This window comes from Cebidichthys violaceus, unplaced genomic scaffold, assembly GCF_023349555.1.
Source record: "Cebidichthys violaceus isolate CVI_PGR_0920_01 unplaced genomic scaffold, fCebVio1.0.p SCAF_7, whole genome shotgun sequence".
NCBI lineage: Eukaryota > Metazoa > Chordata > Actinopteri > Perciformes > Stichaeidae > Cebidichthys > Cebidichthys violaceus.
Genome location: NW_027176927.1, coordinates 13921938 through 13946160, shown reverse-complemented (window position 1 = coordinate 13946160; position 24223 = coordinate 13921938). Strand labels below are relative to the sequence as shown.

The 24223-nt window shown below is 39.1% G+C and overlaps 4 protein-coding genes across 6 annotated transcripts; 2 read left to right on the top strand and 2 right to left on the bottom strand.

The window, feature by feature from the left end:
• The first annotated feature begins 757 nt into the window (after positions 1 to 757).
• On the top strand, positions 758 to 5530 carry LOC137891750 (myelin-associated glycoprotein-like). 2 transcript variants are annotated; one of them, XM_068736543.1, is made up of 11 exons: positions 758 to 1013; positions 1636 to 1682; positions 1812 to 2207; positions 2307 to 2606; positions 2730 to 2829; positions 2938 to 2973; positions 3077 to 3109; positions 3210 to 3248; positions 3742 to 3813; positions 3936 to 3963; positions 4057 to 5530. In XM_068736543.1, exons 2-11 carry the CDS (start codon positions 1637 to 1639, stop codon positions 4117 to 4119), a joined length of 1113 nt encoding a protein of 370 aa, XP_068592644.1. In that variant the 5' UTR covers positions 758 to 1013; position 1636; the 3' UTR covers positions 4120 to 5530. The 2 variants fall into 2 exon arrangements, with proteins under 2 accessions (XP_068592644.1, XP_068592643.1); XM_068736542.1 differs by having other exon boundaries at positions 760 to 1013; positions 1633 to 1682.
• LOC137891733 (uncharacterized) lies at positions 4776 to 14230 on the top strand. Of its 2 annotated transcripts, none has more exons than XM_068736519.1 (20): positions 4776 to 4839; positions 6233 to 6296; positions 6393 to 6770; positions 6864 to 7151; positions 7234 to 7530; positions 7983 to 8360; positions 8461 to 8748; positions 8836 to 9129; positions 9770 to 9805; positions 9917 to 10258; positions 10360 to 10656; positions 10737 to 10827; positions 10953 to 11000; positions 11967 to 11993; positions 12101 to 12145; positions 12233 to 12259; positions 12340 to 12384; positions 12697 to 12762; positions 12888 to 12921; positions 13635 to 14230. In XM_068736519.1, exons 2-20 carry the CDS (start codon positions 6254 to 6256, stop codon positions 13659 to 13661), a joined length of 3051 nt encoding a protein of 1016 aa, XP_068592620.1. In that variant the 5' UTR covers positions 4776 to 4839; positions 6233 to 6253; the 3' UTR covers positions 13662 to 14230. The 2 variants fall into 2 exon arrangements, with proteins under 2 accessions (XP_068592620.1, XP_068592619.1); XM_068736518.1 differs by having other exon boundaries at positions 12337 to 12384.
• Positions 14231 to 14442: 212 nt separating this feature from the next.
• Positions 14443 to 16515, bottom strand: LOC137891762 (phospholipase A2 inhibitor PIP-like). Its single transcript, XM_068736555.1, has 5 exons — positions 16409 to 16515; positions 16093 to 16212; positions 15865 to 16011; positions 15110 to 15220; positions 14443 to 15002 (listed from the first exon to the last, which is right to left on the bottom strand). The coding sequence occupies exons 1-5, from the start codon at positions 16452 to 16454 to the stop codon at positions 14803 to 14805; spliced, it is 624 nt and encodes a 207-aa protein (XP_068592656.1). The 5' UTR covers positions 16455 to 16515; the 3' UTR covers positions 14443 to 14802.
• Positions 16516 to 18352: 1837 nt separating this feature from the next.
• smg9 (SMG9 nonsense mediated mRNA decay factor) lies at positions 18353 to 23810 on the bottom strand. The gene is made up of 13 exons (XM_068736533.1): positions 23356 to 23810; positions 23169 to 23243; positions 22523 to 22760; positions 22275 to 22372; positions 22039 to 22151; positions 21269 to 21380; positions 20978 to 21073; positions 20731 to 20816; positions 20174 to 20280; positions 19983 to 20090; positions 19647 to 19772; positions 19411 to 19555; positions 18353 to 18938 (listed from the first exon to the last, which is right to left on the bottom strand). The coding sequence occupies exons 1-13, from the start codon at positions 23500 to 23502 to the stop codon at positions 18860 to 18862; spliced, it is 1530 nt and encodes a 509-aa protein (XP_068592634.1). The 5' UTR covers positions 23503 to 23810; the 3' UTR covers positions 18353 to 18859.
• Between the last annotated feature and the right edge of the window lie 413 nt (positions 23811 to 24223).

The window sequence follows — 24223 nt, the reverse complement described above, 5'->3', positions numbered from 1 at the left end:
CAGAAGACAGGAGGAATGACTGATACTGATGGATGTCTGTGAATAAAAATATAAAAAATTATAATTAACTTCTAAATCTGTTGTAAATGTATTTGTTTTCAAAATCGTATATATTGTTTTAAAAAAAATGATTTAGCCATGTAGAAGAACCGAGTATTGATAAGAGTAGCCCCTAGCTGTACTAGAATCTTAAAGATACAAGAAAAGAGATGAAACCAGGAGCCACAACAAAGGTACGAGATGAGGAGATCTGTCAACAATGACTTCTGCAGCCCAATTGATTATGCATGGCCACACGGAGCCCAGGTGTGTCCAATGCCACTGAATACTCCTCAATCAGGTCAGCTGCTCTAGAGAAAGAAAGCACTGACACAGCAGAGGAGCCGGCACCACAGCACATACAGGAGGAGAGTGACTTCACAAGTTGTTTAAGATCCAATGTGGGTGAAATAAAGACAGATGGATAACAGGATAACTTATTACTACCAGATACAAATCACATATTAATACCAAGTGGGAATAGGGTTCAAAAGACAGTTTGTGAACAAGCTTGTTTTTGTGGTTTCTTCTGCCAACTTGTGGCCATAAATGTATTAATACAGACTTAAATATATCTTTTTAAATGCATTATTAAGTAAATTCTGGTTTAACTGTGAGAACATCACAACATAATGTGTAGTGTCACATATTTCCTCATATGGTCCTCAGCTGGGTCCTTTGGTTGAAATGAAAGCATCATTTTTAGATTACTGCCGCCCTTAAAGAGACCACTCCCTGCTTTCTACACCATTAACTCCACTGGTATAGCCGTATACTGCCTCTACTATATCTGCATTCACCTTCCCCTTCAATATCCATTGTTTTATCTAGTGGCCTGCTGTTTTTTTCTGTTCTTTTTAGAGTCCATATTTTTGTCAACTTAACTGCAGAATAGTACACCACATCATCATTCTCAAGGAGGTGTTTTTAGTAGAAAGAGACAGCTTTGATCAGCCAGAAAGCAGCTTTATCAGGTAAGGACATTTTATTTAACTTTACATGGTAAAATAATGCATGTTTGTTCACTACATTTGTTTGGAAAATGTCATTTCTAAAGTGTCTAATACACTGCTGGGCTTAAGGATATGCAGCTAAGCAATTTGGGGTGTTTTAGTTTGATATAGACTCGACCACTGGATATTTAGCTAGTTAGTTATCATCATTGTTTGATTGTGTTCAACTTTATGAGAATTTATTTTTTTTGTGACTCCTCCATCTGTGCTTTTTCAAATAATAAGAATAAAGAAAATTGCAATCACTTTCAAGTAAACCAGATTGCTCCATCAGACAAAACCAAATAAAATGTGCAATGACTTTGTTAGAACAATGCAAATAAATAATATAATAAAAAAATTCATATTCAATTCATATGGGCTATGAAAGGAACCCTTAAAATAAAAAAGATGTGAATGTGTTGTTTAAGATGTGATTTTGTATGAGGACATTTTCAATACCAGTATTTCCTATATTTAAATAAATGGCTCTTGCATGTGAACATTTGTGCTGTTTGAAGTTACACTTACACTTTATGTTTTTATGTTTTGTGTTTCTTTTCATTTTAACATCCATTTTATTACACCACCAAAACCTCAGAAGTATGGACAAAGAGACAAGGATGATGATATTCTGTCTGCTTTTGGCAGGTAATATATTGTATATATATTCACCTCTTTGTTGCCAATCTCTTGTCTACATACACCCCATTTAAAAAAAAAAAAAAAAGTATGGCCAAAAGGAGTCTTTTCTTTATCACATGCATAATTCTCTTACAGCTATTAGCAGCCCTGTGTTTACTGGAGAGTGGAAGGCGAATGTTGTGAAAGATCTTGAAGTCCTGGTCACATCCTGTGTTGTGGTACCCTGTTCATTCACCCATCCTAAAGAAAACCTGCCCTCCTCCAGACTCAGAGGGATCTGGCATCGTTCAACTAATCGAGATCAATCCATCTATCAAGAGGATATAACGCAGATCTTGGAAAACTTTAGGGGCCGCACACGGTTGTTGGGACATCTGGGTCAGAACAATTGCACCTTAGAAATGACTGACATTAAAAATCATGACAACGGCCCTTTCTGTTTCCGGATTGAACTAGCACGAACAGAGACTGATCTGTCCACCACTGACAAGTTCTCCTTTGTGGAGGATTGTGTCACGTTCAGAATGCTCCGTATGTCACCAACTTTCCCAATATGTTTAAAAGATTTCAGAAATCTACACCTACACCGTTTCTATGTAACAACATGGTTTTCCTCTTTTTCATTTATAGCTGAACCTCCAAAACCTACACTGACTCCCCAAAAGACAGCCATTCAAGGACGTCCCTACACTGTTACCTGCTCAGTCACCCATACCTGCCCTACCTATGTGCCTAAACTCACATGGAGTAGGGTCACTATAGATGATGTGGTCACTGAAGTCCAGAAAAAAAATCTTTTTGGCTACTGGGAGGAACAGTCCATCCTGACGTTCACTCCTGAGGAGAAGGACGACCACAGCGAGGTCACCTGCACAGCTAAATTTAATGGAGGGAGCGAATCCTATACAGTGTTGAATCTCTATGTTAAACGTGAGAGCTTTTCACAGTGTTGTTGAATTCTTCATTGGAGGTTTATGAACTGGATCTTATATAGGATATTATGTGCAATAGAAAGGAAGAACGGCCCTTATTTATGGCTCTGTCTATTTGCAGGTACAGAAAACTATAACCACATCATCATTCCAACAGTGGTGGCGATTGGTACAGCTGTGATCTTTGGAGTCGTCTGCATTGTAATGGTGAAGAGATATAAGTGAGTAATGCAGTGCACAGGCGTTAACCGATCCAGATAAAAACAATTTTGAGCAAGAAATCATTTTAGTATGTGCTCTTATATTATTTTGTTCTCTGTCTACTCAAGGGGACGCATAGCAGAGCTCCAAAGAAGGGATGGCAGGTACAAATGTTAATAGAGCTACACTTTTAAGTGTTTTAATTATTTTCCTTCATCATCATCATCATCATCATCATCATCATGTCACTTTCTGTATCACAATTAGCATGTGGAACCGGATGTCCAGGCTGTCTCGCAGGTGAGAAATGTGGTTTGTGATTATTTTTTTCTTTTTCATCCAGTACACTATAGGAACTTTTAATTGTACTGATGATACATTTAATCTGTGAAATTTTCAGGATCCGTTCTGATGTCTCAAGACCTCGTTCTGATCAAAGGTCTTTATCTTTCTAAATACTCAATGTCATTTTTAGTGTCTAGTTCTGTACTCTCCCTGCAGCTTTGTGTAGACTGCTGCGTGGTTGGCTTCACTGTAATTTGCATTTCTGTGCACATGTCTGATGCTTTTTTGGCATTCTTGATAAGATTTATTTATATGCCTCACAACATTTGCATATTCTCTGTTCTTCTTTTTTGTGCAGAAGTTCTATTTCGATGATTGACGGAAATTTATTTTATCACTTGATTTTTATCACAGTTCAAACACACTTTGGTCTTCACAGTAAAATCAAACCTAACTTTTGATCATGTATTTTAATCTAATGAATCTAGTACATTTCTTATATATGATGATTTGTATTACATACAAATATAACAGAAGGCCTAAAGAGGACACAGTGGATTCAAGTCATACATAAGTGTGTTAAATATATAAAAAATAAAGCTAATTGTTGGTTGCTGAACTGCAGTGATGTGAATTTTAATCCACAGGACCAAGAATGTGAATTCAAAATCCAGTGCCGACCAGAAAGTGTCCAAAGCTCGTTTCCCATCCCCCAAAAGGTACTTGGTCAACTCCTCTTAAACCTGAGCAGTTTATAAAATACAGATATCATATATTGAAGTACAGTAATGTCATTATTTTTTTCTCTCTTCTTGTTATTATTGTTGTTTATGGTCCTCAGCCAGCCAAAATCCTGCAATTACCAAGAGGTACTATTTAATTGCCATTGATTTATTCCCAATAATTACATAGAGAACAGTGGCATCAACATCTGTGACAATAATGACCTCAATCTTTCACAGGACCTTGATGATGGGGACGATTACATTAACAATGCCGACCTCAACATCTATGGAAACATGTGAAAAAACACCAACAAAAATCTAATCATGCTCATTATGGTCATTTGTATTAAGAGCATCTGACGACTGCAGTTTTTTTACACAACTACTGCGGTATTCTCTGTTATCAAGCAAACTACATTTGATTCTCTCTTTGATAATTTGATCACTTATTTAGGGAAAGTAAAATGAATTAGTAAGTGCAACTTTGTTCAGCCAGTATTTGTTTGTTTGTCAACATTGTTGGTGATTTTTCCAATGAGGTTTTCAATCTTTATGCAAAGCAAACCATCAGGTGTCTGGTTCCATATTTTTCTTGGCAAAAAGGTGAATTGTATTAAATGTATTATTATTGTATGTGTATTTCCAAAAATGTCAAACAATTAAAAATATTACTTCATAATGCAAAGCCCAAAAGCTGTAAATAGGACCTATACATCACGGGTAATTATTTTCCTGCATCTAAATACAGGTCAAATGGTTTTATACAGTACATTAGTAATATGTACAAGCCCAGTATGATATGGGTTGTTGATTTTATTTTTTTGTGTTTTTAGAATACTTTGGTTTTTACACAAGAGTTGGTCAATATATTTTACAGCAAGCAACATCTGTGCCCTCCTTGGCAAATTGTATCCCCCGCCCACATTTTAGAGGGAGATTTCTTAAATTCACGAGTGGTTAACCAGATACACCCGGACTTTAAAAGGTGCTGAAACGCTTCATAAACATTCAACTCTTTAGGTAAGTCATTCTGATCTTTTCAAATTAGTAAATAAAGAAGCTTTTCTTTACCTTGCATTTTACAACCGTATTAGATGAAGAACTTCATAGAATTTCAAATACATTTTCCCAAAATATTGATTTATGTAACTATGGTGACATCATTGCTTCTTTAAAATTCTGATAGAACAGCACAGAGTTAGATTTTTGTCATTACAAATCTGAAACAGATCTTGCATGTTGCTAAAATATCCGTCTCCATTTTACAATTTATTGTCTCTTTTTTACTCAAAATAATTCTTTAGGCTGAGATTATAATTTTCTTGTTGCCGTTAGTCTGTCTCAGGAGTTTTCTGAAATGGAGAATGTTTTTCTGGACGACAACATTGACCGTGTTCTGCTTTTATATATCATATTGCCACAAATTAACATTGACCTAACTTTAGAACATGTAAAATCTGAACTGCTTTAGAAACGAGGAATTATCTCAGTATGTTGAAAAAGGCTTTCTGAGCCTATAGGAAGGTGTCTTTATTTAAAATAGTATTCAGGTTGTATTTTTCTTTCTTTCTATGGCAAACCATGTATCAGATTAAGTAATCTGTATGTATTGTGCAACCCTTTTTTGTTATTGCTACCTATTTGGCCTGTATTTTTATTATAAATAAGTTTTCCCTGTTTTATTTTGAAAATAAATACATCAAAGATTGAATTTGCTGTTTTTCCAGTACATGCTACATGACGTAGCAGAGACACACTCTCATTGCGTTAGTATATACATATACATATCTATCGGTAAAATCACTTGACATTTTGGGCCATTTATGTACAGGATGTGAAATGCATGTGCTCTCTCTTTTTTCACATTGTCTTTTTGGGTTTGTTTTTCTTTTTTCTGTTCTGGTTCAATGGTATAGAGGCCTAGTGTTACTCCACCCAAATACATCTGCAGACATTCACCCTCTGTAGACTTGCTTAGTCTACAGCTTGACATAAGACAAGAAATCTTGTTTCTGCTTTCCTTCATGAGAAGGTCATCAGTCCCCCAGCTTTATGGAAGTTCAATACTAAATTGCTTGTACCCCTTTAACATTGAGACCGGAGATAAGTCTAATTTGTTTTATGGTAAAGCAGCTTATTAATATTACGTTACAGTCATTTAGCAGACGCTTTTATTCAAAGCGGCTTACAATTCAGTATCTATCTACACACTGTAGACGCAGCTACCAGTTAAGTGTCTTGCTCAAGGACACATTGACATGAGACTAGCAGAGCAGGAGTTGAACCGCCGACCCTCTGATTGACCCTGCTCTCCACTTAGCCACGGTCACCCCACGGTGAAGAAAAAGAATCACAGATGAACTTTAACTTGTATCAATGCATTATACTAACATGTTCATTTCATGTATTTTAGGTGTGTGGTACCATTTCCAAGATGCCTGGGTTAAGCCATATTCTCCTGAGCGTCCATATTTTAGGTACAGTTTTGTTCTTTCAGTTTGTGTTAAATATATAAACACTGATCTAATCTTTTAAAAAAAAATAATTCTTTTTGCATATTGGTGCTCTTGCAGGATACATTTTCTGCGGTTCCAGGGCCTGGAATGTAAATATGCCAAGCAATATCAAAGGATTGGTGGGTTCCTGCCTTGTCATCCCCTGCACTTTTGACTACTATAGCAATCCACCTCGCAAACCAGATCGTGTGGTTTGGTACCAGTATGACCATCATAAATATCCTTTAGTTTATGACAGTTGGTACCCATCTTATGTCATTAGCATATTTTATAGAAAAACACGAGTATTTAATTACAACAACAAATGCAGTCTTGAAATCTACCCAGTGACGTGGCATCACCACAGACAGAGGATTTACCCTTGGGTAGATCCAGAGAATATTGGAAGATACACCCACCGATTCTTTGACAAAACTGTACAAATTGAAGTAGTGGGTAAGTAATCATGGTGAGCTTATATAGAAAGATACACTTTTAGATGGATATATATTCATGTCATCAATCATTTTTCACATTTCCTTTGTAAAGACAGGGCAGAGACACCAGACATTATGATCTCTGGAAGCCTGAAGGTTGGACAGCCCGTGACAGTGCAATGCACTGTTTACCACACCTGTTCCACTTATCCACCGACTCTGAGTCTCAACATCCCACTGCGAAGCCACAGCCTAACTCATAGGTCCATGTCTGATGGCATATCCAAAACTACCTTGATGACAACATTGAACATAGAGAGGGATCACCAAAGTGTGGAGTGCTCTGTCCGACACACTGGCGGTCTGACTGCAAAAGCCACCAAAACCATAAATGCAGAATGTATGTGATGGTTACGCAATAATTAAACCATTTTTCTTTTATGCTGACCTAAAATTATTAACATTTACCATTTGTATCTCAGGCTCCTTTTCACCCTTGACTATCAGCCACACATCAGATGAATTTCTTGAGGGACAATCAAGCAAAGTAACCTGCACTGCCTCATACACATGCCCAAAACATATTCCAACTCTCACATGGAACTATGGTAGCATGCCGGCCTCCATTGAGACCAGCAAGAAAGGAAACACTGGGTGGAGGTCTGTCTCCACACTGACATTTACAGCATCAGCTAAAGACCATGGACAATCGCTGACATGCTTCGCACGATTCACTGGGAGACAAAGGCAGGAAAAGAGCATCACCCTACGGGTAAAGAGTGAGTACAAATAATGATAATCTTTATTTAACAAGCCAATAGCCTTTAAAGCAGTCATATGCCAGAACTGCCCTACATCACCAACAAAGTCTGCAATAGAACTGAAATGTAGTTCAATGTAATTGACTCGTCTCAATTTTCCAGCCCTCTCTTCATGTGGAAATGTCTATTTTTGTCTCTCTTTCTTCAAAAAATTAAAATTTTGAAAATTAAATACAACTATAAAATAATTTCCCAATGTGAGCTTGAAAGATAGTTCCCAGAATGGGATGTCAAAAAACGGTTAAAGAAAAGAAATGACAGTTCCGTTACACAATACTTTTTTCAATTCTTTGTGTTTTCCTGCCTCCAAAAATCATTCAAATGAAACACTCTGAGTGGAAACACCACTCATTTCTTGAGCTGCTTTTAAAAACTTCCAACTGTGCTTTATATGCTTCCTCTTTCCACAGGAAACATGCTCTCTCGCGGCTGGTCCTTCACCACCCCCAGCATCATCAATGGCATTAAAGGCTCATGTATCATCATTCCTTGCACATTCTCCTACAGTATCTCCCAGCCTGATGACCTGCGAGTTATATGGTACTTGTTTCAGAGCAATGGGTACCCACCTGTATTTGACGAAAGACAAAACATTATTAGTAAGTTTAACGGGATAACTAGCTTGATTGGATCTGTTGGGGAGAGGAATTGTAGTCTTAAGATTGAGAGTCTGGAGATGTCGCACAACCAGGACAGACTTTACCCATGGGTAGACTTGAACCCTATCACCTCCTACCACGGCGTGGGTCACACGCTTTATGACAAAACCTCTCAACTTATTGTATCAGGCAAGTATCTGGATGCATTCATTCCCGCTTTTTTGTCAATAAATCCAAATTCCAAGACAGGCAGTTATCCAAAATTACTATTCTGGCTTTGATTTTATAGACCATGCACAGGAACCGCAGCTGAGCATCATTGGTATCCCCAGGGTGGGAGAGGAGAGCACAGTGTCCTGCAATGTGCGCCATTCGTGTGCCTCTGCTCCCCCGACCCTAAACCTGGATGGTATACCTGGAAAAGAGGTGATTACTGACACTCTGGTATCTGATGGGATTTGGGAAAGGACAGTAGGGCGCACTTGGCTCGCAAAAGAGGAGGACCAGAGTGTGAAGTGTACTGTTAGTCACCGTGGTGGTCAGAAAGCCACAAGTGAGCTCAAGCTGAATGTTGAATGTAAGTACAGTGTCAGACAATATTGATTGAATCAAAATGAAAATGCTCCTGCTTAGATTTAAACCTCACTATCACCTTTCTGCTCAGGTCCATATGATAAAATCACGATGACTGAGCGGCCAGGTGTGGAAACAGAGGGTGTGGCAAAGAGTGTCATTTGTTCTGTTTCCTACAAGTGTAAGAAAAATAGACCAACCATTGTGTGGAATTACGAAGACATGCAGAGTTCATTGAAAACCAAAGAAATCTCCAGCAATACCTTTAACGTTGTGTCAAATCTAACCTTCATTGGCTCTCTTGAGGATGACGGTAAATCCTTGACCTGCACTGCTCAGTTTGTTACTGGGGAGACTTCAGACTCTGAAATACTTCATATAAAAAGTAAGTTCACGTCATATACAGTGGTCACTTAAAGGAATTGTTTGAGATGTTGGAGGCTATTGTTATTGGCTTTCTGGCAGAGAGTTAGATGAGAGGATTGATACCACTCTAACATGTCTGTTAAATATGAAGCTACAGCCAGCAGCAGGTTAGCTTAGCTTAGCACAAAGGCTGGTAAAGGGGTGAAAAGCTATCCTGGCTGTTTCTGAAGGTAACAAAATCCACCCTCCGGCCCCTCTACAGCTCACTGCATGTTATGAATAGTTTGTTTCATCTGTACATAAACTGAAAAGCAGCAAAGATTTACTATCTTTACAGGGGGTAATGTGCCCAACCACTTCTTGCTTGCAGTCTCATCGGGTTGCCATTATATAGTGTAATGTGTTATCTAGTGAGCTTTAGATGTTCTGCTTACTCTTTGACAGAGCACGGCAAACTGTTTTCCCGTTTCCATTCTTAATACTAAACTAATCTAAGCTGCAGACTCTAGCCTTACATTTAACAGACAGCTATAGGAGTTTTAATACTCTTTTCTTACAACTCTCTGCAAGAAAAGCAAATAAAAATATTTACCAAAATGTCAAACCTTTGCTCTAATGATGACTCATTGATAATTGATTGCTGTCTTTTTTTGTTACAGAATATGTCAGACCAGTTGATCCATATGAAAATGACAGTGGGTGTACTTCTCCATTCTCTCAAAACTCATCCTGCTGCCATGCTATGTCAAAAGTGGACTGATTTCTACAGGCATCCCATCATGGCTTGTTTCTCTCTCCTTCTACAGCTCTCCACGTTGTGGCTGCTGAGGTCCCTTTCAGATTCAGCGCCTTGCCTGGCTCCTGTGTAGTGATTCCCTGCAGCTTCCCATACCAGGAGGATGAGCCTGTCACACGTGGCATCTGGTCCAAAAAAACTGGGGGCGTCATCTACCACAATGCCCCAAGCTATGTGGTTGACCATTTCAAGGGCCGCACCAGAATAGTAGGAGATGTGAATGAGGGAAACTGCTCATTAGAGATCGATAACATCAAGCCCTTTGACAACGGGCCCTTCTGTTTCCATGCAGAGAAAGGAAATAATAACAAACACAGATTCAACAATAGCTGCGTATTTATTGTTATGAAAGGTCTGAAAAGTTTTCAGTTTCTGTAAATATGCCAAGCTATTTATCTGTTTATCTGTTTTGTAATCAACATAAGTACTCTGCTTTGTGTTTCACATACTCAGCGTCCCCAGGAAAACCAGTGATGACCTCAGTTCCAGCAGAAATCTACGCCGGTTCAACGATTACCGTCTCGTGTTCTGTGACGCACACATGTCCATCACATCCACCAGTGTTCTCATGGAGTGTCCCTAACCTCACCAGTGAGGTCACGCACACCTCGACGCCGCAGGGCATCTGGCAGACGACCTCCACCATCACTTTCATGGCTGCTGGAGGAGACGGAGCCAAAACCCTCACCTGTACTGCCATCTGGTGGCGGAACAAGCAGCAAGCCAACACAGTCCAGCTGACCGTGAAGGGTGAGAGACACAAAATACATCTGTTCTGCTTATGTCTTGCAATTCTATCATACATTGAGTTGTCAAATGTACATCACCAGGATCAAGCTCTTGGCCAGTAGCCATTGCAGTGCCAGTCCTGATGGTTATCATCCTAGCTGCAGTGTTTGGAGTGGTCTTCTATAGGAGAAGGTAAATACATGTCAATGCAAAAGGTGCCGATACTGTAGATTGGTAATATCTGTGCTATATTGATGCTATTGTTTATTGTAGAATGTCAAAGTCAACATTTACGAGTGAATGTTTTTAACTAACAGGAAGCGCTCTGACGACTCACTGAGATCACCACCTCGACCAGAGAAAAGGTTTGTAGGTAAACCTTAATAAGTAATAATGACGTCATTGATGTCATTATTTACTCGCAAAATACTACTGCATCTGGTCGCGTTTTGCAGTGTGGAAGCCTTTCTGACCATTCTGAGCCACAATCCTCTGGGCAGTGACAGATGCGTCACATTGACTGAGATGCTGAGAAAGCACAGCCTGATGACCGCTAAGAAGCCGCTAGATATATGAGCAACAGGGTCAAAGTTCAAGGCTCAATGGGCCCTTTTCACAGCAGTGATGTAAACACAGTTATAATTGATAAAAATGACTAATGGTCCCGTTGTATTTTGTGTATCACAGCCATCTCAGTGGGCCAACATGCACAATACCAGGGCCCTGGCCTACCTGTTTTGTGAGGATAGGTTGATTAATTAACGTTAATTAATTACACCTGTGTTTATCTGTGATGACATGTCAAAATGGCTGCTGTGAGAAGGGCCTATGTTATGATGAAGTATATTCCCATTGTGTGTATAGTGCATGCAACAGTAGGTAGTTTGTAAGGGCAACTGCTTCAGAGTTATTCTATTTATTATTATTATAGAGTTCAATATGATTATAGGTTTACTGCAAAATCCAACACAGAGCTGGAGCAACTCTAAAAGGTCACCATGTTCCCCATTCTATGATGCCGTTATTTCTGTCCATCCAAAGTTTAAAAACAATAAACTGCTGAATGAAATGATTGTAAACTTAACACGCTATGTATATATGGTTTAGTTTAACACATTGAGTATGTTTGTTGAGTTAGATTAATATTTCCCAAAGTACTAAAGTGAAAAATTATTAGTATGCTTGCTTTGGACGTTACTAATCAGCTGCCACACAGCTGCTGTATGAGCCAATGATTGAAGCTTCAGAGCTCTGCCTGATTTTTTGTCATACATACATCCTGTATTTCCATCAAAAAAACTATTTAATCTCTGTTTCTGCGACTATCACAGGAGATCACTCTGGGATATATTATCCAGGTAAGCTCTCAGGACCAGTCTCTTTTGTTGGTCTCATATCAAGATAAAATCGTGGATGTGGTGTAATCGGTTTACCTAAAATATTTTCTACTTAACGAAATGTCCAGGAGAAACCCTGACGACAGGGAGAGACCTCCAAGGCCAGAAAAACGGTGTGTAAGCAGACTGCTTGCTTAACAAACTGGACAAATACAGTAGATCTAATACTGACACGCAGTAACACTGTTGTGTCCATACAGGGGGTCCATTTGGAGACGATTTTCCCGGTAAGAATACCCAAGACTAATCATTCACGTTTCATCCCCCGTTTAGTGCCTTGTGTTTACATTTCTTCTCTTTTCAGTAGAGCAGAAGATCGTCATGTTGAGTGCAAAAATCTGAGGGAACCCAGGTAGGTGTTTTTTGTATTTTTGTTCAATTTTCTCACTGTTTCAAACTGTTTAATATTTAATTGACGCTGTTCTTACAGAAAGTCATACTAGAGCAGGTTTTCTATTTTCAAACTTCTGTTATAATAATCAATTGTAGAAATGGAAGAAATACCGTTTGAAAAAATCGATTACTATAAATATATTTATTAACCTCGTAGAAACCAAGGCAACACTGTGAATCTCAGTTTATCGATGTTCCTCTACCACATCACACGGCCCTAATAGGAACCAGACAAACACTGATCTTGTATGATTCCCTCCTCCTCCCGTAGAAACAACACCACCACTGTAAACTGTGACACGCAACTCTTCAAACAGCGCTTTCCATCCCCGAAGGAGTGAGTTTTACAAACAGCAGTTCCTATCTCTTTTAAATGCCATACCACTGTGTCTCAGATACTTATTAATATACTATATTACTATATTAATTATGTGCGTCCTCTCATATTTTTGTTTGCTCCAGTAACCGGAGACCTCCCCACTCTGTCAGGCCGGAGGTTAGTAGTGCTGTGGTAAACAGTGATGCCATTGCTACTTATTTCTGAAAAAGAGTATGTTATGTCATGTTTCCTTACTAACCATTTGGAAAAAAGCATCTAACCAATAATTTCATCCCAAGTTTTTGAACCTTTCTGATAAGTAATGATGTTAACAGCCACAGCTGGTGTTGTTAATCCTGTCCCGGTGGGTATTTCTGTGTAGATTCTCAATTACCCAGGTCATGTTATATGTATTGTTTTTTATATATATCTAGATGTGGTTAGCCTAACGCAACTAGAGTAGCTTTAGATTCTTGATGATGTTTTGCCTCGCTTCCAAAACGCTTCTTTAGTTCTGAATGAAGAAGTCATTATGATCCGACAAGAAAGCCCTTTGGATAAGAGGCAAAACTTCTTTAAGAATCTAAAGAAAGTCTGTTGACCTGTGAGCATATTTAGTTCCTGAGGGTAGTTTGTCTGACCCACACTATTGAGGTAATGCAGTAATATGGATATTGCAGCATTATGATCAGTGGTCAATTGATAAACAGATTCCAACTGAAGAGTTGTTTCCCTCTGCATAGGATACACATTGTTCCAAGCACTTCCAAAGCATAATTTAATGGAAAGCACCAAGGATTCACCATATCAACATCCCAAGTACTTTTCTCACCAGAAACAGAACTATGTGATATTGTAACTCATTCCAATTAACCTCAAATCTGTTACAGGATTTCCATGTGTATGGCAACTATTGAGTTCTTCAAGACATCTCGGAATCATCACATGCTTCCAGGGCGTGTTGCTGTTTATTGTTTTACAATCGTACACATACTGCACAGTACATGTTTGCATGTGCGGGGAAGTGATGTTTGTCTTGCATTTAAACTTGCTTTATGTAAAGGTGTAAGATATGGCTGGAATTTTAGAAAACAATTTAAAGCCTCGTCCTGTCTTCTCATACCACTTGTTAGGTGTTACTTGTTATCTGCCATCAGTCTGGAGGACAAATAATTACTGTTTCTCAATAATGTATGCATGGTCTGTGTACGTTTTGATATTTTTTGTTATATATATTGTGTAAAATCCAAAGTGCCAGAAATGAGAAAACAACTTGCACCCTCACCTCGTTTTCCTCGACGCCAGGATACGAGTTCGGCTGGAGTTCAGTGTGTGGCATCTCCCAGCGCCAAGATTGTGCCGTCTGAATCAGTTATTTTTAACAATTCTCAGAATTTCAGCAGTTTTGTGGAATTGTGTGTATTCTTTCTTAAATAATGCATACCAGCTGTCAAATATAATAATATATTTTTTAAAAATCTTTGAATTTGACTTAATTGTTTGTCTTGTGCATACAATTCTAATGAGAGAGAGAGAGAGAGAGAGAGAGAGAGAGAGAGAGAGAGAGAGAGAGAGAGAGCGAGCGAGAGAGAGAGAGAGAGAGCACTCTAAACGGCTGAGGGGCTGACACACATCTTTTAAATGAGACTGAGACAGGATTTTAAGGACTCAAGAAAACAAAAATCAGAATACACAGCAGAAATTTGAGAACGTTATTTATTCAGCTTTTTTTATCAATGACATCAAAATATTCTTGATAATTCTAATTGAAAATAGGTTTCAGGTTAATACTATAGCACTCATATACATTCTCATCCCAGAAAGAACCATTCTATGCAAGACAGATGCTATTGTGTAGGCAACGTGCAAAAAAATGTAAATAAACTCATTAGAAACTAGCTGATGTAAGAGAAAAATGGAAATCACAGCTTTACTAAACTATATTTCAACGCTAAACTTTCTCACTCATCAGTTGAAAGGATAAGGAGGGGTGTGAGCACTATGAGGCCTTGCAAAGATGAGAAGAAAAGCTGGGGGTTATGCTACCGTCTCAAATATTTAAGAGAGCACGACCAAAGAGACCAGCGGTGCCACCAGGAGCAGAAGGCCAGCACTTGTGCTGCTGGCGCTGTTGCAGTAATTCCCCTGACAGCAGCTCAATTCTGCTCCAAAGGTTTTTGACATCGCTGTAGCTTCAGGTGCGCACACCAGCTTGGAGGCACAGCCCTTCATGGTGATCGATTCACCTCCTGCAGTCACTGAGAGAATGAAAATAATGTGACTGCTTTCATCTACTAGAATCCCTCTCTGATCAGAGGGAATATGTGGAACAGAGTAAGATGTTAAATGCTTGCAGGCTTGTTACCTTTAGTTGAGATGCAGTGGTCTTCAGTTCCCTCACAGTTTAGAGTTGCGGTGCAGTCTTTTCCTTTGCATTGGAAGCACTTTTTACCATTTGCAATGGATTTGCTGGGCACTGTAATATAAAACATACATTGCTCATACTGTTTGGTTATGTAGAGGGGGATTGGGGGGTTATTGCAATGCACTAGTCTTCCTTTAGTGCCTTTTTGAAGCTCTTTATATGCTGGTGAACAGCATTCAAATGAACAGATTTATAAATATTCTCTCTCTTTCAGACACACACATGCATACACATATACACACACAGCTGCACTGTGGCAGTTGGGGGTATAATACTTTTGGGCTCCTCTAGAATGGATGGTGATATTGGGGAAAATGAATTTCCTCATACTGGCTTGTTTTGAAATTTTGAGTCTTGTTTCTCTAACCATATTTGCCCCAAGCATATGTCTCGGGTTCTGATACATTCACTGGCATCAATCCACAATTCACAATGTCTATCAGGCACAAGACATGAATATACAACTTCTATATGTTAAAAATATATTATTTACTCAGTAAAATCATATATGTTTATATTTTATTATTAAACAAGTCATTATTTTGACATCTAAAATATGACAAATGCAACCAACTCTAACTTTTAAGGCGATTAGTAGTAGTGAGGAGAGTAGTCACACTTTTAACAGCGTTTGCTCCTGCAACTAAAACAGCTCTCAGTGTAAATAATACCAACAGACAATATAAGTAAGTTACCAGGGGCAGGTTGGTCATTGCAGAAATCGGAGTTGCAACACTTGCTGTTAATCACGGTTTTAGAGATTCCGAAGTTGATTGAGGCCTCCACACACTCTGGAGCCAAAGCGCAGCTTTTTGAGTTGACTTCAGCAAGTTTTGAACCACCTGCAACAAAAGAGGAACCTTTGTAGACCGGGCCAGGACAAAGCAGTTAACGATAAAACAATGCAACACAAATGACCATACCTGCATATGAAGTTAAACGAAGTGCACCACACTGTTGACCTGACAAAGGGCATTCTATTGCTTTGTTTTGGCAGGTTCCTGAGTGTCCCGGTACACACTCATAACATGTCAGGGTGTGGGCTGTGGAAACACAATATTCAGATAAGTTTAAAAAAAAAAAGTTTTAACATTTGTAAAGGTAAATATAAAATGCATATATGAATGTATGTGTTATCGCGGAGATATTAATAGAAATATCGAGTAAACGCGCCGGCGCGTTGGTCGTCCCCAGAGTCAAAAATGTAAAAAAAAAAATGAAAACATAACGTAAACTTGCCTTTAGGGAGAAGCACAAAGCCAAAGATCAGAGTAAGGAGATGCATTTTGATGGCGGGATACAACAAGTTTCAGTCTGATCTGTTACGGCTATAAGTAGTTCTTTTGAGAAGGAGGTGTCCTCATCCTCAGACCACTCCTATTTTGTTGCTTTGAAAGTAAAAAAAGAAAAGCCTTGTAAATTCACTTGAAATGAAACTCATGTTTAGTTTAGTTTTTTTAAGTTTGCAACTTTTTGACAGATCTGAAAAGTAGTGCAAGAGGTGTCTTATTGCTAGAGGAGCTATAGCACAGAGTATCCATACATAGAAACACTTACTGAAGGGCCAATACAATACAAAGTGAACGACTTTCACTCCGTTTTTACACATAATATATTAACACACATCTCTCATAGAACATCCATGATCCACCCAGTGTAGTTATGTGTACACTTCTGGATGCCCACACAAGGAGAGCAAACGCCATCATCAATAAATCTCAGTGCATGTTTACACGGTTGTGTCATGCGAGGCACTGCCACACTGTAATTATGAAAGGCGGGAAAAATGTTCTCTGTTAATTACAATTAAATATCTCTGAGCATTGTCTCGCTCTGCAGTAGAAATTGTCGTGGCAATTTTGTAATCCCACTCTGACAACGAGAAACGAGACAAAAATCTCTTAGGGGTGTCACACTTTTAATGCTCAGAGCATGGTACACAAGACAAGGTTTAGGTTGAAATGTGCATCCCGATGGGAAGTTGTTCTCTCTCTTTCTACTTTGGCTTAGTCATCCCTTTATGGTTGCTTCTTTTAGTTAGTAACTTGCATGTATTTGTTCAAAAGACAAAGGGTTGATTAGTGATCTGATCGTCTTCTGACGGCACCCAGAAAACAATTATTTAGTTTAGGCAAAGATTCAGCAGATTCAGCATGATCAAACATAGGGGAAGTTAACATGATTACATTGTGCATGATCAGATTAATTCCCCTTGCAAAAGAAAGATACGTTTTGTCCAATACCTTATATTTACTTTTACGTCTCTGCATTGATGAATCTTGGATATGGTTGTGTACTGTGGCATACACGCTAGATACTTAAAGGCGTACACTGAAACAGCTGAACAAGCACAGGCGAGTTAAGACAATGAACTCTTCTTTGACAGAATACATGTAAAACACAGCAAAATAAACTCAAGCCACCTCAATGCAGCCACTTATTGGGAAGTTTGTTGTATTTAACATCTTGGAATATCTTATTGAGTCTTCCTGGAGTTCTTGTTTGACACTCCGAACAGTTCAAAAATGTAATCACTTCAGTTAACCTAATACAAGCTGGTAGAAAAGCTGCACAGAACCCTTAAAATGAATTAGTAGAGATGAGTTTAACGATGCAAACTTGGTTTTGAGAAGCACCGTAGATTGTCATTAATTTAGTTCTGAGAGATGTCTCAGATGACCTCAGCTGCCCAACAAAGGCAGACAAATATATTTGACTGTCAAATGGCAGAGGTTGGTTTTGAACTCAGCCTTGAATCTGTAAATACGGTTTATTTGAGGTCAGTCAACATGCACAACCCTTACTTTATTTGGTAAAGATATACAATATGCATCTGTTGGGCTATTACAGTAACTGGTTATCTGAAAATGTTACGAATTTGCAAAACTTTGCAAAAGTGTATCATGGAAACCTAATGCAACCTCTTAATCATATGTAGTTTTCAATCTGAGTCTAGGGTTGCTCAACAAGTTTCCCACCAACACTTGAGTTTCATTTCTTTGTCAAAAACTCAAGATCAAACAGGTCTAAGCACATTAAAGTTTGTGTGTTCTTTCAGGGGAAACGAAAGCCACACACCAAGGATGTAGAAATCATAGACTTTGCCTTGTCAAAGGTTTTAAAGCAATAAGTCATTGGAGACTGACATAACAAAAGTGCCAAAAAAATAACCCAGATGCAAAATATTTTGTATTTGTTTCCTTTTATTTCTGAGTAATTCACAATTACACTTTTGATTAAGGTTTGAAAGAAAATAAAGAAAAAACAAATACAGATTTCTATATGTTCATGTGTGCACTATCAGGCCAAAACATCACAAAGTCCATAATGGCTTGCAAATAAAAACAAATATTGAATCTTGTTCGATCATGTGCAGAGTTGTGCAACTGGTTTTCTTTTTCTCTCTCTCTCGCCGCTGGTGTGTAGGCTGCAGCTGTGTCGTTTCAACATGACAGATACACAACTTCCTGACAATGAACGCCAAAAGTTTGCAGCTTTTCGTTCCCACCAAAGTCTACTGAAGGTGTCCTGCTTTAATATCTGACTCTTCACCACTGACCGGGCTTCCGTTTCCTGTAGGGTGCAAATGACGGTCTCCACTTCCACAGCCACATTTTCTTTCAGTGACCTGATTATCAGACATAAGAACTTGCAACTGCTATTGGATATGACAGCAGTTCAACCAAGGTGTTAGCAGAGCAGGCGGCTGTACTCTGAGAGGGCCGAGGACTTCTTCACCCCATCCCAGATACGAGCTGCATAGTGAAACCTGTAAAAACACAACACATTTATACAGACCCCAAATTGTACTCACCTGATGAAACGGATGTGTTCCAAGGAGCAGTTTATGCAGTATGCGTCTTTACCACAAGCTCGCCCACACCTTGAAAACTTTCACTACAAACAATGAAGGCTACAACTTCAAAATGTAAATAAAAACTGAAACTGCAATTAAACTGGTTATAGTAACACAAAAAAGATATGCTTTGTAAATCTCTATTTTTACTGCACAAACCCTATTCAAATTCAGGTTCTGTTTCATTGGCAAAAACCATAAACCTATTTATCATAAATGTTGTATTTGCATCTAAAAAGAGCACTATCCTTAAAGATGAGATCAAATGAAAATGCCTTTTTAACCCTTTAGATCATATTGTGCACCAATTTAAAAATGTATGCAAATATTTCTTTTTACAGAAAATCAATTTCTTGTATTTTTCATTGAAGAATGTGATGTTTACCAGTTCTTCTCAGTGAGGATGGTGTGTGACAGCTGACAGCGGGGCATAGCCAATATTTGGCTGCGGAGTTTTGAAACCATGGTTGAGAAGGCAGGATGTCCTCTGTACCCCGGGAGCAGAGAGAAGAGCGGGTATGTTCCCGTCCCTAAACACCGTACAAAGATTAACTCACATTTTACTCGATATACAGGACAACAATTGAGTTCTGCCTTATGTGAAGCTACATTCTCTATAACCTGCTTTAGTCAGATTATCCTCCCCATCATTCTCCTGCATAGGAAGGAGGAACATGTTGACTTCAGTTGCCAGATAGTCCTGCTCCAAACCAGGAAAGATGTTGCAGTCTAGCATGGACAATGTACCTAAAAACAAACCATGTATAATGAGATGAGTGCAGGTGTGGCATCATGGAGCAACTATTTTGTTAACCAAAGCTCTAAAACAAATCTAATCACAGTGGTATTGTTGGTTGACCCATGACATTTCCATTAAACAAAGTTAGCTCTTAAAAACAGCCACAGAATGAACAGACTATGTTTATGTATGAAGATGATATTCTTGTAGTTTTTAACCTTTGTACTTGAGATGAGAGTGGGCCATTAATTTGTCCACAACCATATACATGTTTTTTAGATTCCTTGGGCAGAAATCATCCCGTCTGGCTTTATTCTGGAGGAACACTGGAGGAGGGAGACATTTTAAAAAAGCTCATTAAACCTGGTTGATGTGTGTGAGATTGTGTGTTTCTGCATTAAAAAGTCACCTATATGAGGATAGTACTCTGCTCCATCGTCACTGCCTGAAGAGCCAGTGCTGTCATGGCTTGCAGACGGAGTGGAGGGTTTCAACATCTCAGCGGTCTGAAGAAACCTACCCACAAACATCAATACATGTATGAGCATATGAATATAGTTTTAATACATACTTTAAAAAAAGACTATCCTTTAATTCCTTAACTTCTTAGGATATATAAGTTGTTACATTTGGCTAAAATTATTCAAATTAAAGATTAGAACTTCATGTGGGCATCTTGAACAGATAATATTATATTGGACAAGATGAATAAGTGTCGGCACAAGTTAGACTGGTACATTTTCAACAGGTCTGGTTTTGCCTGCATTTGTTGTCTACTAGACCAACTGAAAGACAAATACGATTGAGCTTATGAAAAAGCAGAAGACAAATATCCTCTCAAGATACACGATGAAATGCTCAACATTCCTGAGGTAGGATGGGGATTTGAGAGCTACCCTCTTTTTCGTCCCGTGAATCTTGGCAGTAACTATAACAAAGAGCCATTCCAGATTACTAAGTACCAACCTGTAGAGGTTTAAGTCAGTGAACCAGTCTTGAACCACAATGACCACATGGCACACTGTGAACAGGAAGGCAGCGATCTGAAGGGACTGTTGACAGATTATACACAGAATGCTAATGTGGTCACATGCATCATTAAACGATGAATCAGAGGACTAAAGGTGTGTATTGGTCCCTAGAGGTTAAGCACCAGTGCTCACATAAACAACTGGTGTTTTCACCTGCTGCCATCTGCAAGCCAGCCACTGACCTGCATCTCCACGTATGTGTGAGGGAGGTTATACTCCGGAGGCAACTTCCGATCGTTGTTGATGAGGTGGTCGAGAATGGATGGGCTGAGCATCGGCTGAAGAAACAAAGAAAGGCATTCACACACAGCTCATCAGTCCTCAACCAAACACAGCGTTTCAAGTTAACCGTAACTACGACATTTCAATTTACACAGTTCATGACTTGCATACATTCAACACGCTGACAGCAAATTAATAAATACTACAAAAAAAAGGAAGAAAAACTGCATGTGCAAATACTACATTCATACCTGTGTATCCAAGAAGATGACTCTCTCCTGTGTGATGAAGAAATCAATGCCTGTACTCTGGTTTCCTCCTCTTTCCTTGATTTCTTGAGTCTGGGCTCTGAATACGTAGCCCCTGAGCAAAGAAACATGCATTCCATCATTTAAAATGACTGCACTGGTTAAGCTTAAAGAAATTATGTGCAACAACTGCAAATGCATAGATAGGATGTAAAGGTCTGAATAAGCAATTTAGCCAGTACTTCAAATGTTCTCTAAACAAACAGTATTTGATCATAAGATTGTCTGCTGTGTGGACATTATCACACACTGAACTGATTTAAAGATATATAATATAGGATTAGCAGAAATACTCCACTAGACTCTGCAGAAGTAGATTTGTTTACTATATCGCCCCCGTGTGTTCACAAAGAGTACCTTCACTTTTTAAGTGTAGCTTTAAAATGCACACTATGGTGAAACTTATAAAGCAACATACCATCACATTTTCAATGGGTGACCATGTGCGGCGTTTTTCAACACTGACCTCATACACCAAACTGGCATCTGACAAACATTACTGCATTGTTTCAAATTCCTCTTACATATTAGATGATATTTTCTATCATTAGGGGAAAGCCTCATCCTTGCCAGCATCCTTTAACTGTGGACTTCTTCATGGTTCAACTTCCCTTTTAGCCACTATTCTGTTTTCTATCAATAAATGAAACAAATGCATATAACCAAGCAGTTTACAAGCTTGAACTTATTGTTGGTGTTACAACCAACCTCACCTTTGATCTTCCTCAGGAGTGTTGGCAGACAACAGTGACATGATTGTAGATTTCCCACTTCCCTGCAGGCCAATGACTCCCACCACCAACATATCTGTCTGGTCCCTCAGATACTGCAACACATGTTGAACACAGAACTTCCTTTGAGTACATACAGTGCATTATATTGAAAAGATAAAAGATGAACACATCCTTTAATACAACGGTTCCACAATCAACTAAAGTCATTAACTCACCTCCATGGCACTGTCACACCAATTCATCTGGTCATCCACGAGCTTAATGCTGTGCTTCATCTTCTCAGGGGGGAGGAGTTTAGACTGGCCAACCATGGCTGGAAGTCACATGAAAACAAGATTTACTTTAATTTTCTATGGGGGTGTAATTTGGCCTTATTAAGTGCATCCAAGTATTCAAAACATCAGTTTCTGACATTTACAGTAGAAAAAAAAAAGATATTTTTGTGAAATCTACAATAGCTCACGGTCCACAGCGCTGCTCGATGCAGAAGCACCCATTCCTCTGTTTTGGATCTGGTATACAGGCTGGGTGGGTCGCTGACCCTCCCTCTCCATCTTGGAGGGCCCAGGACCACCAGAGGGTTGAGCTGCCGCATCTGGAGGGGTACCCAGCTTCCCTCCATCATCCCTGGCTTTCATTAGCATGATGGGCTTCTCCAGGACTGGAGCTCCACTGACAGGTGCATTCTGTGAGGACTTGGCCTGGTGAAGGATGCAACAACAGCACAGGTCAATAGATTGCATGAGCTGAGAAGGAGAAGACCACAATACAAACACGCTGTACTTTCTGTAATGATCACGTATTAACTGTGACTCGTTTTGTTGGCATTGTGAATTGTAAATTCTGGAAAGAATTATGTAAAAGTATAAATAATACCTAACACTGCCAAACATTAAAAGTATTTATTACCACACTTTCTTCTCAAATGTGATAACAACATTGATTTCACATATTACTGTCATGCTAAAGTATATTTGTGGTTAATATGACAACCCTTCAAACAGTACTACTACCTAGACAAATCCAAATGATCTGATGTCATTATTATTGTATGTGTTTGATGAGAAGTTTTACAATAACAGTTTAGTATCTTGGATAACTTAACATACCCTTTCCCCAGGGGGTTTTGCAAGAATGATGGGGGTCTTCTGAATGAGTGGGCCTGGTGGATCCTCGCTCCCATCCTGGACAGACAAACTGAAGTGAGTCACTGTTCTTGTGCAGAAATCAAACCAGCAGTCACAACAACGCAGACTTCATTATGCCAGTGTGTGTTTGTAGTCTAGCTAACGTTACCCTGCGTTCCCTCGGTTGATATTCTCGATCCCGACTGGGACCGGACAGATTTTGCCCCGGAGGTCCTGGATCTCTGTCCCCCCGGCGTCGCCTCCTCCTGCGTCCCTGCCCGTACATCCCGGGCTGACTGTGACCGGACTCCGACATGTCGCTGCTCACCTGAGTCACCACAACAACACAACCGATGACAACAGTAAGCTAGCTAACGATAGGAACCCAAGTCCGAGCAGAGGCGAGCTAAAGATACTAAAATATCTTCTAAACAAGAAACCTACTCTAAGCTAGCAATCCTGTAACCATTACTGTCGATGACGTTTAGATATATGGAACGGTGACATCGTTAAAGTTTATAGTGAAGTAGAGTTAGCTAAAGCTTTCCGCGTGTGCACTGCGCTAGTTTCAAAACACAGCGTTAAACGTTACGGTACTGAAAGAAACTCCACCCGCCTGCTATGTGTTTAGTGACCAATCAAACGAACCTCGTCCGTCTGGTAAATGAAGTCGTCATGAAACATCGCAATGATATTAGTAGTTCCGCCACTTTTGGGATCCGTGGACTCGCTTTACTGTATATTTTACTATACGATGACATCCAATTGCTCTTGTTTATCCTTCTTCGGCTGCTTTTTGTTTGCTTGAATTAAAGAAAGTAACATACATTCACAATAATAATCAAATTGTGTTATGTTGAGTTTCATAACTCGCATACTTCAAATACCTTACAAATATTGAGTGTATGCTTTGCTCCAATTAAAACAAAACATATTGATTCAATTCAATTCAAAAGCGTCTTAAATATTGTCAAGTTAAACTCGACAGAAAGTTTTCACTTAACTGAATTGCAGTAATAGTAATATACGGTATGGAA

Bases quoted from the DNA above. Each gene is read 5' to 3' on its own strand.
- smg9 (XM_068736533.1), bottom strand. From the start codon at position 23,502: ATGTCGGAGTCCGGTCACAGTCAGCCCGGGATGTACGGGCAGGGACGC. The intron at 23,244-23,355 runs GTAACGTTAGCT...TTGTCTGTCCAG, and splicing joins ATCAACCGAGGGAACGCAGG to GATGGGAGCGAGGATCCACC. The intron at 22,373-22,522 runs GTGAGCTATTGT...TGTGACTTCCAG, and splicing joins ATCGAGCAGCGCTGTGGACC to CCATGGTTGGCCAGTCTAAA.
- LOC137891733 (XM_068736518.1), top strand. From the start codon at position 6,254: ATGCCTGGGTTAAGCCATATTCTCCTGAGCGTCCATATTTTAG. The intron at 7,152-7,233 runs GTATGTGATGGT...TTTGTATCTCAG, and splicing joins CAAAACCATAAATGCAGAAT to GCTCCTTTTCACCCTTGACT. The intron at 9,806-9,916 runs GTGGGTGTACTT...CTCCTTCTACAG, and splicing joins TGATCCATATGAAAATGACA to CTCTCCACGTTGTGGCTGCT.
- LOC137891750 (XM_068736543.1), top strand. From the start codon at position 1,637: ATGGACAAAGAGACAAGGATGATGATATTCTGTCTGCTTTTGGCAG. The intron at 1,683-1,811 runs GTAATATATTGT...ATTCTCTTACAG, and splicing joins ATTCTGTCTGCTTTTGGCAG to CTATTAGCAGCCCTGTGTTT. The intron at 2,830-2,937 runs GTGAGTAATGCA...TGTCTACTCAAG, and splicing joins GTAATGGTGAAGAGATATAA to GGGACGCATAGCAGAGCTCC.
- LOC137891762 (XM_068736555.1), bottom strand. From the start codon at position 16,454: ATGCATCTCCTTACTCTGATCTTTGGCTTTGTGCTTCTCCCTAAAG. The intron at 16,213-16,408 runs GCAAGTTTACGT...GTGTTTCCACAG, and splicing joins CTTTGTGCTTCTCCCTAAAG to CCCACACCCTGACATGTTAT. The intron at 15,003-15,109 runs GTAACAAGCCTG...TCATTCTCTCAG, and splicing joins CCACTGCATCTCAACTAAAG to TGACTGCAGGAGGTGAATCG.